General features: G+C 27.9%; 1 protein-coding gene across 3 annotated transcripts; it reads right to left on the bottom strand.

Annotated features, from left to right (window-relative positions):
* Positions 1-5839: 5839 nt before the first annotated feature.
* On the bottom strand, positions 5840-9696 carry LOC100781293 (protein PSK SIMULATOR 3). Of its 3 annotated transcripts, none has more exons than XM_041005841.1 (2): positions 9506-9696; positions 5840-8123 (listed from the first exon to the last, which is right to left on the bottom strand). In XM_041005841.1, exon 2 carries the CDS (start codon positions 7986-7988, stop codon positions 6186-6188), a length of 1803 nt encoding a protein of 600 aa, XP_040861775.1. In that variant the 5' UTR covers positions 7989-8123; positions 9506-9696; the 3' UTR covers positions 5840-6185. The 3 variants fall into 3 exon arrangements, with proteins under 3 accessions (XP_040861775.1, XP_006589366.1, XP_003535492.1); XM_006589303.4 differs by having other exon boundaries at positions 5840-8045; XM_003535444.5 differs by having other exon boundaries at positions 5840-7995.
* Positions 9697-13190: the final 3494 nt, after the last annotated feature.

Below are 13190 nucleotides of genomic sequence, written 5' to 3'. Positions count from 1 at the left end.
CAGTGGCTCCTGCTTCACTGCAACCATACACGGTATGTTTTTTAATTTTGTTTTATTATATTCTTTAATTTGTAGCTCCATTGGGTGCCAAGTTTAGTCCAAAGGACAAATCAAAGCAGTTTTCTTGAAAGAAAAATAATAATGATATACAAATTTAATTATAATAAATGACAGTATTCATACAATCAAATTAATCAATTCAAATCTTCAATAATATCACATAATTAAAATTAATCTTTAAAATCATGAAAAAAAATATTTTTAAATAAACAACAATTATATCTACTTAATAAATAATATACTATCTCAATAAATTTAAAATAAAATTTAATTTTGACAATAAATGAATTTAAAAGTTATTACATATTAACATTATATCAACCATAAATAAAATAAATAATTTATTAATAATTATATAGTATTGTATAATCATATTTTTTATTTTTATATTCTTTGAATTCATATTTTTAATATAAGAAAAATAGACTTAAATATGAAAAATTATGTCAGTAAGAAATTATATAAAATTAAAATTTACTCACACCGTTATTATGTTTTTTTTCTATAACCATTATTATGATTATTTGTTATGAAATTAGCCTCATATCTTTAATAATTTAAGAATTAAGTTAATTATTTTTTTTATTTTAAATATTAATAAATATGAAATATATTATTTATAAGAAAATTAAATGTTTGACAAGTTACTTCAATCAACTATATTATTTGATATATTTTATCATGATAACCTCATAAAAATTGATAATTGATATGCTTAGTTTAAAAAATTACAAATAATACTTAAAAATTCCATTTACATCGTTTAATAGATTATAAACCAATTACAATTTTCTTTTAAATATTTTATAGCGCACAAGTTTAATAAACTTATAACCGATGTCCTCAACCATAACTTATCTTTCTCTCCTTGGCTGATGCTTCATAGATGTGTTCATACTCATTCATTATGCATGCCATTTGATCATTTTAGACCATATATTGAGTACACTCAAGGAAGATCGAATCTAACCGGGTTTAACAACGTGCATGTATTACTTATTAGTTAAGTAGCATGTGCATAATAATATACATAATATAAATACATTTTTGATAGTTAATATATTTTAGAATCTTAATTGTAAAAAAAAAATCCACTATGAAAACATAATTTCGTTGACAAAATTTCATTGTTATATTTTTACATCCTCTCCTACAAGTCCAACTCATGATTTCGTTGGATTGTTATGAGAGCAAAATACACAATCTTGGTTCTGCTGTGTAATTTAAAGTGGAAAAAAAAATACGCAACAACAGAAACATGATTTTTTTTATTATTTAGAGTAAAAAATATATATAATATAATCATAATTTTATTGTCTACATGCGGGTGAAAAAAATTAAATAATACAAACGTGATTTTGATTTTGTTAGACTTGTATAATTGAATCATGTGATGGTTGTGCTTTATTTTTTATTTTTTTTTTCATTCCTTATAAACAACATAATGATTTTGTTAAATTTTTTCTATCAAAAGACATTTTCATGATATGGTTAAAAGATAAAAGACACTCACTTAAATTCTAGAAGTTGTTTCTCTAAACCAGAGACGGGGTTTACCTTTAGATTAATCAATCATGATTGGAATTAGGGGTAGGAATAGGTTAGGTCAGGCTTTAAAAAGCCTGAGCCTAACCTAGGATGAATTTTTTAGGTTGTCTATAGCCTATCAAAGATTTTTATTTTGGTTTAGCTTGACCTTTTTAAAAGCTTAATCTGGCCTGATAGCCTTTTTAAAAGTCTTCTTCATACATTAAATCTTTAGTACTCTTTCATGGAAAAAAAGGAGAAGTGGTAGTAGGCTTTCACCACGAAAAAAGAATATATGCATGGAAAAGAGAAGGTAATAAGAAGATGAAATAAAAAATGTTAAAGGAATAAGAAGATGCAAGAAAAATGAAGTTTACCTTTATCAAAGCTTGAACTGAAAATGATATGATTTTTGTTTACTCCCGTAATAGGAAAATTAAAAGGAAAAGAAGACGTTAAAAGGAAAAGGAATAAAAAAACCAATATAAATAATAAGGAATATAAAGGGACACATGATTTATATCTAAATTATAATTAAAATCTTACTTGATTTTATGAATGAAAGTTATAGAGTATAAATGTGGAAGCTAGTTTTAAAAAAAATATTTATTATACCAAAAAAATAATATAAATATATATTGTTTCCCAAAAAATAGTATATATATATATATATATATATATATATATATATATATATATGCTAGACTATCAACTTTATAAGACTTTTTAATAAGCATAAGTCTGATTTATTTAATTTAATAGGCTTTTAAAAAAGTTTGAGTCTAACCTTTTAATTAAATAAGTCAGTTCAGGTCAAATTTTATATAGGTCAGGTCTTAGACCGATCTGACCTATTCCTAATTGAAATAAAAAAAAAAGATTAGAAAGAAAAAAAAAAACTAACGATAAATTTTTTATGTATATTTGACTTTTATGCATATATCATTTGGTGTCATTAGTATTTATAAAAAAAATAAAAATTTAACACGTTAATAAAATTTGGAAGAATAACTGTGTTTCCGAGTTCCTTTTTGGACAGGACGTTAAAGCTGTTTTAGCAACTATCATTAAATTTCAACTTACATGCATCTGTTCTTGTGCTAATTAAATGGAGTTTGTAGGATGCTTTCATTACAAATATAAATGTGTTAATCATTCAATATGCCAAAAACAACTGCAAGTCTCCTTGTAGAAGAGGAACTGTGAGACTGCTCCTTGGGTAGTTATATATAAAATTTTGGTACTTGGCCAGACAACCCAAATCCAAATGGAAATAAAGGGTCAATATTTTTTACCAACACTAATTGGGAGTTGGGCAATTGTCTTCAACCATGCATCATGTATGTTCTTGACAGTGAATCCATTGTAAAAAAAAAGAAGAGAAAAGTTGACATCCTCAATAAAGAGAGAATACAAAGTATTTTAAACCTATCATTTATAAACTTATCGTAGATAACTAAGTCTTATACAAACCAAAGAGAAAGGAGAATTAATACCAGAGCAAATAGATATATTAAATCTGAAAAAAATAGAATCAATGCAGCAGATATAAAGCACGTGGTGAGGATTTCGATCATCAGTACGTCATGTGCATGGTGTGAATGTTTTTTTTTTCCCTCTTTTTCTTAGTTAAAAAGTCAAGCCTTTTAAAAAATGCATAAATAATAATAAATTATTAAAATTATTAAATATAACAAATATTTTATAATTTTCGTCACAAATTAATGAATATTTAATATTTTATAATTGTCATTACAAATATTTTTCTCCAAGGCATGATATTATGTCATTTTGTAGTTTTATTTTCCTCCATGGCGTCGATCATCCTGATATTATGCCAAGTTGTACTTTGCTCATTAGGAAACTCTTTTTTTTTTTTTTTATGATACAATAACGATTATTAGGAAACTTTGTAAACGACAATGAATGGTATGAATGAAATATCTTTTAGCCAAAAAAGTTATAGATTAGCCTTAATTGTAGCTTGTCGTAAATATCCCTAGAAACGAATCATCATCTATGGAGAGGTAATCAAACTAATTACCAATCCTATAACATAAAACTTTAGTAGAACCATAGACTTTTTCCGTAACTTTTTTTCCTTTTGTTATTCCTTTAAGGCGACCCGATGACCTCTAACAGTTCAAGGACTGACAAATTGGCTACCAAAATAGCAAGGTCATTCACCTTCAAGTGGAGGAAGATCTCTTCCCAAATCTTCTAGTGTCCTTTTGTAATTCTTTGGTTCATTTCAATCTCTTGTTGCCTCCACTTTTTAGTATTCGTTTCTTTAGTGTGGGCGATTTGTGTTGTGTTTCATTCAAAGAAACCATCTTAATTTAAAGGTGTTCATGCTTCATTTTTTTATCGAAAAATCATCCAAAACAAACTTAAAAAATATATGCAATTCGATTTGATTTTCATTTAAAATAAAATCTGAACCAAAAAAACCAAATCAACACTTTACCGTTTCATTCGGTTCAATTTTTGTAGTTTTTACTAAAATTTATATATTTCTTTTTATATTTTAAATAAAATTACATTAAAAAATGTTAATAATAGTCTACAAAACTTATTAATATACTAAACATTCTACACTAAAAATCTATAAGATTTCATCTATTTTTTAACCAAACATATCTTAAAAAAATTATTTGAAAAAAAAAAGTAATATACATCATATAAGTTTTGTATTCATAACAATACAAAACATTATGAAACTCAATTAGTACGCTCATAAAATGTATAACACTAAAATAACATAAATGTTAGTGTTGTGGTTTGATTCAATTTAGATCAATTTTAAAAATACAAATTGCAAATCGAATCAAACCATTCGTTCGAGAAATAATTCATAAAAAAAAATTTAAAAAAATTGATTTAGTTCGATTTTCAGTTTTTTTGAACGGTTTTCAAATTTTGGATCGGTTTAAATTTTAACATCCCTGTGTCAATTGTTTGTTTCCTTGTTTCAGCAACGAAACAGTAACCCCCAACCATAGCTATTGTTTCATATATAATTGCTTTTAAAATTACCCAATAACTAATGGAATTGTCAACGAATCTGGAGCGGATTGTTAACATCATGGTATTGGTAAGTAGGTGGCAAGGGAATAAGGGTTTAAAGGGCGGAGGAAAGAAGAAATAATAAACTAAATGTTATAGCCTCGGGTCCATGACACAAGGCATTCTTGTACCTGTAACTGTTTTGATTGTGTGCACTCCTAGTTCTGCAATTTTTACGTTCTTCGGAACCTATTCTATTTTTTTTCCTTAACAGTTAATCATCTTTGTTTCATTTTGGGGTGAGATTTGAGAGAGGTGTGAAGGGAGAAGGGGAATGGAAGTAGGGTAAAGAGAGGGGAGATAAGTGGTGAGGATATTTAAGTAAATTTAATAATAAAATAAAATAAAGAGGGAGTTATATTTAATAATTATGGAATATATGTTTTAACAATTGTCCACCTAAATGGTCAAAAGACTATGTTGGATTATCTTGGATGTTTATATTATAAATGATAATTTTCATTGTCTCTTCTTTCTTTAAGGAAGTTTTTATTTTATCCTTAAAATAATATGATATTGACGCATGAAAAATTATTATCCATTGATTTTTTTTTTTACAACATCCATTATCATCCATTGATTGACATCAATTAGAGTTATATAAATAGTTATATAAATGTATCTCTTTTAAGAAATCAATGAATGAATGGAAATATATTTGAGTATTATTTTAGTCTTTATTTCCCTTTTTACCTTCTTATTGCCTAGTTTTTAGGTTAATTAGAGTAACCCTGGTTATAGCAATCTAACAGAAAGTATATAAATGCACTATAATAAAGCTTATGACAATCAATAACTATTCTTAACAAATTAATAACTAACTAATACTTCTAACAAATTAACTACTCTTAACGTTAACTTCCAAGAAGTCCCATGGTCTCGAGACTCGACTTTCTCAAACAGCTATTAGAATGTGTTCAAGAAAAGAATTTTTTTTGTTCATAGTTATAAAAATACCACTATCTTTATTATGTATCCAGTTTTATTTTTCACAAATAAACATAAAAATATTATTTTCATTATTTTCTGTACAAAATTTTAAAACATGAAATAAAATGGAAACAATATATATCTTTTTAAATTACTAACAAAAATAAAAACAGAAAATATGATTACATACCAAAAGTATATAGCATTTTTAAATCTGACTTACCATTCAAAAGATATCAATATAGAAATATCCAGGTTGATAAAAGCTATACAATTTAATACATATAAAGTTCAAAAATATACACCCATAAAACAACTTTTCAAAGATGAGACTAGAGATCCAAGTTAAATCAGCTAGGATCTTCTCAAAGAAAAATAATACTAAATATTTAAAAAGAACATTTCTCACCAAGAATGTATTTCTGACACTAAATAAAAGTGTATGTAGGTAATTCTTTCATGCTCCATCTGCACTTGTTTCACATTCGTTGAGATTTAAGAAGCCAGAAGTTTGGTGTCCCTGAAAAGATTCATCCCAATCAATTGTCAGGGACTGCACTTTTGTTGAAAAATGAACCTCACATGAGCTTCATGAAAATTGATTATCCATTCAGTTGAGAGTATCCATTATCTACTCCATCACTGCCACAGTCTAGCAGAGCTTTTTTATTGAGCTCCTTAGCATATCTCCACACATAATTCAAACCCACAAGAAGCTCAGTGATTATTGCTTCTGTTTTTTCTTGACTAGCAAAATAAAGGGTTTGCACCAGCAAAACATTTGCCCTGGAAACAAAGCAGTGTTGCTCATAGCTTCTCTCGGATTGCCATCTTAGCATGTTGTGAGCAAGCGGGGCTAACCATTCTAACATACCCGTCATTGCTTCGGTCCATTCATCTGCTAGACCTGCATCGTAGACTGCTGCAGCCATGGCCTTGGAATATGGCTTTAGCTTGGTCCTAAGTGCAGATCTCAAACGTCTCGGTAACATGTTGTACAGATCATCTCTTGCATCAACACCAATCAAGTATGGAGATGTTGCTAACTTCTCGATCATGATGATAACATTTGCATAGTGCAGGGCTAAAGAAGCAGCACCAAGGGATTCAGATGGAGGCTTTAACCTGCATAGGTAATTGAAAGTGGATTGAGGGCGATGAACCTCTTTTCCAGGAGTAACAAGGTTTGCTTTAGGCTCATTGGGATTCCGTATTGCTAAATGAACATCATTTGGGCTTGAGTGGCTGTCAATGACCGAGGAACTGTCCGCAGGCACAAATCCTTTGAAAGGTTCTACTTGAGTCAGTCGACTTTGCCTTGTGTGAATTTCCTTCCCATTTGCGGTGGTTGAGTTACCATGAAAGTTCCAAATCTTGCTATTTTTATTTGTTCCATTGTCTGGAACTGGCTTTTTGGAATTTTTTCCAAGAGGACCTGAGAAAAATTTGAGACTTCTGTTCTTTGCTGAAATTAGGCCTGACTTTGTGGATGAGCCCCCACCATCAGAAGGAAACATGCTAGCTTTATTTACTTGAGCATTTGGACGAGATGTAGCAGCAAAATCACCGAGGGGTCCTGAAGCGAACCTGGCACGAACTTTGCTGGAGGGTTGGACTGAAGGTTGCAATAATTCAGAAACCGATCGACTGCCATTAGCATGATCAGAATTCAAAGCACTTCGATTCTTGGTTTTGCCAATATCTATAATCTCTTGAATGCCAAATACATTGTTGATCCTACTGAATATTGTAAATAAAGATCTTGCTAAAACAAGCACCGTGTAATCATATGTTCTGTTCCACAGAGAATTAGCCTTTAAGTTCTTCACCTCCAGCCCCTTCCATGCAACCTTCTTTTGATAGTCAATTAAATTTGGTCCATCTGATTCAGTGTAAGCCTTCATTCTTTCAAGAGTTTGCTCAAGATCAGCCAGCAGTTCCATCTCTTGATACAAAGTTGCGTTAGTTGATATAAACTTTTCCATCCTTTTTACCTTTTTTTCCATTTTCTTGGAAGTGAATCCCCACCGATATGGATCAACACCAAAAGTGATCAATTCATCAAAGGCATTCTCAAAATCTTTCAAACTTGGATCACTGCATTTCTTCCCGAGCCTAGCCACAGATTCAGCCACATGTGCCATATTCTCAAGCATCTCTAGACTGATTAAACGTACAATGAAATTCTCATCGTCTGAAACAAGCTTTCGGATACCCACAGAATTAGTTAGCTCTTCTCTCAACTTAGCAACCTGTTTATCACTTAAAGACTGCCACAAATTAACAAGCTTGGACATCAAGCTCGCAACTTCAAATGCTAACACTCCAATCACTGCCTTCTCAGAATTAGTATCATCCTTCCGTCGAATCTTCCATAGAGTTCGAAACCAAGATGCACCAACCATTGCTTACCTAAGAATGGTAAAAAAGATGCTTTTTAAGACAAGTCCTTGGTCATAGCTCTGTAGTACTCAGCAAATGACACAAAATAAGATTGTCAAAATGGGCATTAAGTATCCACCTACCAGATAAATTTCAACCTGAACAAATATTTTTTCTTATTATTTACAAGAATCAAATATTTTATGACACTCAGTGTAGAATTTCATCTCAAAAGTTTAATATCAAATATTTTTAATTTCATTAATTGTCAGTTAAAAATAATACAACAAAATATGTACTCGATCTTCTTACAAACTTTGTGGGCACGGAAGATTAAGCTTGAAGCAATTAAATTTGGTTTAGTGCATGATAGTTTGTTCCTATTACTTACTTTATGGTGCATGCAGGTGCCTATCCTAACATGTTCCAACCATGTGAAACTATTCCAAACATTTTGGTTTGAAAGCTGATTCTATCATCTTCTGCAATTTTGAAAATTTTACATGTTTCAAGTACAACTTATCAGCAATGGTTTATTTGATAATTAAAAATAGTCTTTTTCCCCTTGCAAACCAATCTTTCTTTGCCCTTCAACTGCTTAACTCAAACCTTACTTACCTCACGAGAAACAACCTAATGGCTGCTCCTCTTTAGTTTTATACAGTGCAAATTTATTCCTCATATTTAGCATTTTGATGCAATAGATAGATGGGGCTAAGGTAAATCACTTCATCATCTTATAGCTTAGTGATTTAATTACCAATTTTCCTATGTCTTGGAATGTTCGGCAAAATCTGGGAAAAGCAAACTACAAAACATTTGAAATGTGGATATCTTATGGAGATTGAAAAAGTGATATATACCAAAAGCAAGAATATCGTGGATTAAATAAAATGGTGATATAATTCTCAGTAAGTTCTTAACTTTGACTTCAAATTGTAGTTAAATTTTCCACCAAAAAAATAAAATAGTTGTAGTTAAATTAATATCTTATAGTTACCAACCATGGTATAACCCACACCGATAGAACCAAAAAATAAACATTTAAAATATTAAATGCATGGTTTTTAACAAATAAAAGAAAAAGAGGAAATAGGCAGTCACCAACAAAAAAAGAAGAAGAAAAAATCTTTCCATTTACATGATTTTGCCTGAGCATATAATTATGGGGGGGGAAAAAATTAACTTCTTGCATCAACTCCACAATTTCTTCTGGCAAATATTGCTGAAAAATATTTACTAAATTAAAAAAAAAAGAGGCACAAAAATTAAAACCAAAATCTGGAGGTTCTATTTATTCTCTATTCCCTTTCCCCCTTTTTTTCTGTGTTAACTTTATTACAACAAATAGTAACTAAAATCACAAGCTGAAAGGAATATACTTTTGGGGGAGAAATGGTTCTACACCAATTCTGACTGCAATTAGAAAGGAAAATGACACAGAGCCATGAAATAAAAAAACAAAAAAAAAAAAAAAAACATAGAACTTCTGAAGCATCACAGAAATCAAAAGTGACAAGTGGAAGACCCAGAAACTCACCGATCAGAAAAACGAGGACTTGGGCAAGAATACTCCTTGAGCTGAAAATGGTAACAGTGAGATGAGAGAGAGAGAGAAAGGGAAGTCTATGGAAGAAGTTGTGCAGTGAAAGGAAACGAAGGGGAAGTTGCAGAGAAAGCGAGTGTATGTACCATGGAATTAAAGACATGTCATTTTTTCTGCCTTATTTTTCTATTCCCCTGTTCACACGCTCTCATAATTATTTATTTACCAAAATTAATATAGTTTAATACTAGTTTTTAACTTTTTATTACTAAATACATAATAAAAGAATTGTTTTGCAGTATTGACTTTGACCAGGATATAATTTGGTCTGCTTTTGTTAATTCATGAATCCGAATCTTGTGTCAGTTGTGTGCACGCTTGTTCTTGTATTTACCTTTTATGTTATGAATTATGAATCTAAATTTTACCATTTAAATATCAGAGCATATTTAAATTATTCTAATATTAACTAATCCTTCTTTAAAGTTAACTATTAAATTTTAACACATTATTAACTTAACAAATGAAGCAACATTGTCCAATCAAAATAGTGAGGATTAAATTTACGGAAAAAAAAAAGAGAAAGGGAAATCAAATTCGAATTTTGAGATGATTTAAAGGCCAAAACTGAAATTGAGACTTGATCATAATACTGTTTGGGATTTATAGTGTTATGCATAATAAGTTTTTTTTTTTGTACTTTTATAAAAATTATCTTAAATGTCATACTTAAAATTATTGTTTATTAATTTACAATATTCTAAAAACTAGTGTATGAAAACAAAATTAGGACATATACAGTGAGAATACTCTTTTTACATGAGAATGAAAGGGGACAATTATACAGAAATAGTCAAAATTCATTTTGATGTGATTTTTTAAAAAAACCGATATGATTTAGCATGTTTGGTAAAGATTGAGCTAGATCTTAGTTGTAAATTTTTATCTAATACTGCACACGTTTATTTCACAAATCTTTTTAAACAATATTGCAGATCTGGTGATGAAATATTTTCCCACCCAATTATTTATTGTGTCCATTTTCTTTATTTTCGTATTGGAAAGTACTACTTAGTAATATTCTTGTTTGTATATTTTTTTAATTTGTATTTTATATATCCTTTATCTCTTATTTATTATTTTAATATATTCTTTATCTCTCTTATTTTCGCTTAGATAAATCAATCAGATAAAAAGAAAAAGATACTCGTAATACCCCAAGTCCATAAGACGTATTGCACGCTTCAAAAAATTAATTATAGTTGGTCAATTGATATATTAATTTAAAGTTATTTTTTTTCACACATATCTTTTATAAGATAGTTAGATTAGACACTATATATGTTTGAATGAGTATCAATATCATATCTCTCTCTGGATATTCAAAGTCAAACTGTTCTTCATCACCTATGTTAGTTTCTTTTTATTGTTGAAAGGGTCATCTATGTTGGTTGTTGTTTTGAGATAATGACAAAACAAAAGCATAAATAATAGCACGTATCTTGTATGCTATTCATAAATGTATATAAAATATTACTATTAATATATACACACATAAAAAAATTATTCATTTATAGTATAAATAAATTAAGATGAAAATACATGAATAGATTTAACTGTTAAAAAGTTTTTTAATTAATAAATATCTCAATCGATATTGATAAAAAAAATATTAGTTTTAAATTTAATAAATTTATTAATGATTTACTAATTAAATAAAAAATGAAAATTAATTTTCGATAAAGAAATTTAAAAGACACGACATAATTGTTTGAAAAAAAATACATAAATAACAAGTGTACATGCGAATATTATATCACTCTTAATTAAGAATAAGAGCTTTAATTTATTATATAAAAGTAAAATAACTTAAAATTAATTGTTTTAATAACTGATAAACTGTTTTCTGTAAACATTCTCAAGTTTATTTAATTCTTAGGTTGAAGAAAAATAAAATAATTATTCCCTTTATTTATTTATATTTCTATCCCTCAATTAGTAAGATATAACTGAAAAATAAAATATCTTTTAAATAATTTTTAGTTTTCTCTAACAATTTTTTAGTTAAAAAATAGATACAAATAAATAATTTAAATATATTCCAAATTCACACCTTGAGTTTGTTAAATCCCAATAAAATTAGATGTTGTCTTATAACACATTCTCTAACATGACTTATTAACATTAACTTTGTTATTGTTTAAAAATATATTAAAATTGAAAAAAAAAGAAATAATCATTAAATATAAAGAGAGATATGTCAAAATTTATTATTTTCAAAAATTTCAGCTAATAATAGACAATATATTCAAAATATTATGTTAGATAGTGTCGTTATAGCAATAAATTTCATCCTAAGAATAGCATAAACAATTAAAATAATTAATTACTGGTTCAAGCTTAAGAAACTTGTTTTGTTAATCATTGTGTTGTTAGGGCATTCATGGTTTAGCTAAGGAGAAAAAGTTCACATTTGAATTCAATTTTCTCTCTTTGACTAAATTATGAACACTCTTACTATTTTTAGAATTTTTGTTGAATCAAATTTATTTTGACTCACAAATTATAGTTAATAAAATATTTATGAGCTTAATATATTGTTTATTACAACCACAAAAATATAATCCAAACTTAAAGTTAAAAAAATTCCATTTGTGTTTTGTGGAGGTTTATTAGGAGAATAAGTACTTAATATAATTGATTAATGATTTAGTTTGTTAATGGCTGGTTAATAACAAGTTATATATAAATAGAATATTATTTTATGTGTAAGAATTAAACATGGTATCAAAAAGTTTATGATACTTATACACCTTATTCAATTAACTAATTGAATTAGACTCCCATGATACAAATAGAATATTATAAATATCATTAATCATAAATTAAATATGATTCCAATCAAAAGATTCATTTTTCCCTCCTTCTGTCAAAAAAAAATAAAAAATCCTTTTCCTCTTCCTTCCCTCCTTATCCTCTCTTTAACACATCATCCATGCCAAAATCCAACTTTTAAAATACATTCTCATGCTACTAAGAAAATTAAGGTGCACCATCCTATATTATTTACAAACTTTTAAGTAACTCTTTATATTCCAATTTTTTAATGTTTCTTCAACACTTAAGAGTTTTAATTTTTAACAGTTTTTATAAAAATATATTTAATATATACGCCTTCTCCTTTATAAAAAAAAAAACTCAAAACAAATTAGCATAAATATTTTTCGTACTTGAAAATTGTTTTCTTTACTTATACTGCCAAAGTTGTAATTTTTGACTGGGATAGCGAGAGAGAAAAGATTTGAACGTTTAGGTCGCCATGCACAAGAGCCGACATCAATTTGGACTACTTTTGTACTGATGTTTCTTATTAATTGTCCCAACCAATTGTATTGGCATGAAAAAAACACTTTCATATAATAATATAATATAATTTTTTTTAATCTGTAAAAAAAATTATTTAAAAAATAAAATAGTTTTTGCCTGCGGTATTATTTATGCAGCTGCATGTCATTTTTGCTTGAAGTGTTAAGTTATTTTTTCTCTTTAATTAATTATTTAATTCAACAATACTTTTAATTTTCAATTTTTAAATAATATTTAGATTCTGTTGATAAACGTTTGACATGATTATATATTTGTAAACTATTGCTTAAATAATATTTTTTTCTTAAAATGA

This window comes from Glycine max, chromosome 10 (assembly GCF_000004515.6).
Source record: "Glycine max cultivar Williams 82 chromosome 10, Glycine_max_v4.0, whole genome shotgun sequence".
Classification (NCBI taxonomy): Eukaryota; Viridiplantae; Streptophyta; class Magnoliopsida; order Fabales; family Fabaceae; genus Glycine; species Glycine max.
The sequence above is the reverse complement of the archived record's forward strand: the minus strand, read 5'-3'. Positions and strand labels throughout refer to the sequence as shown.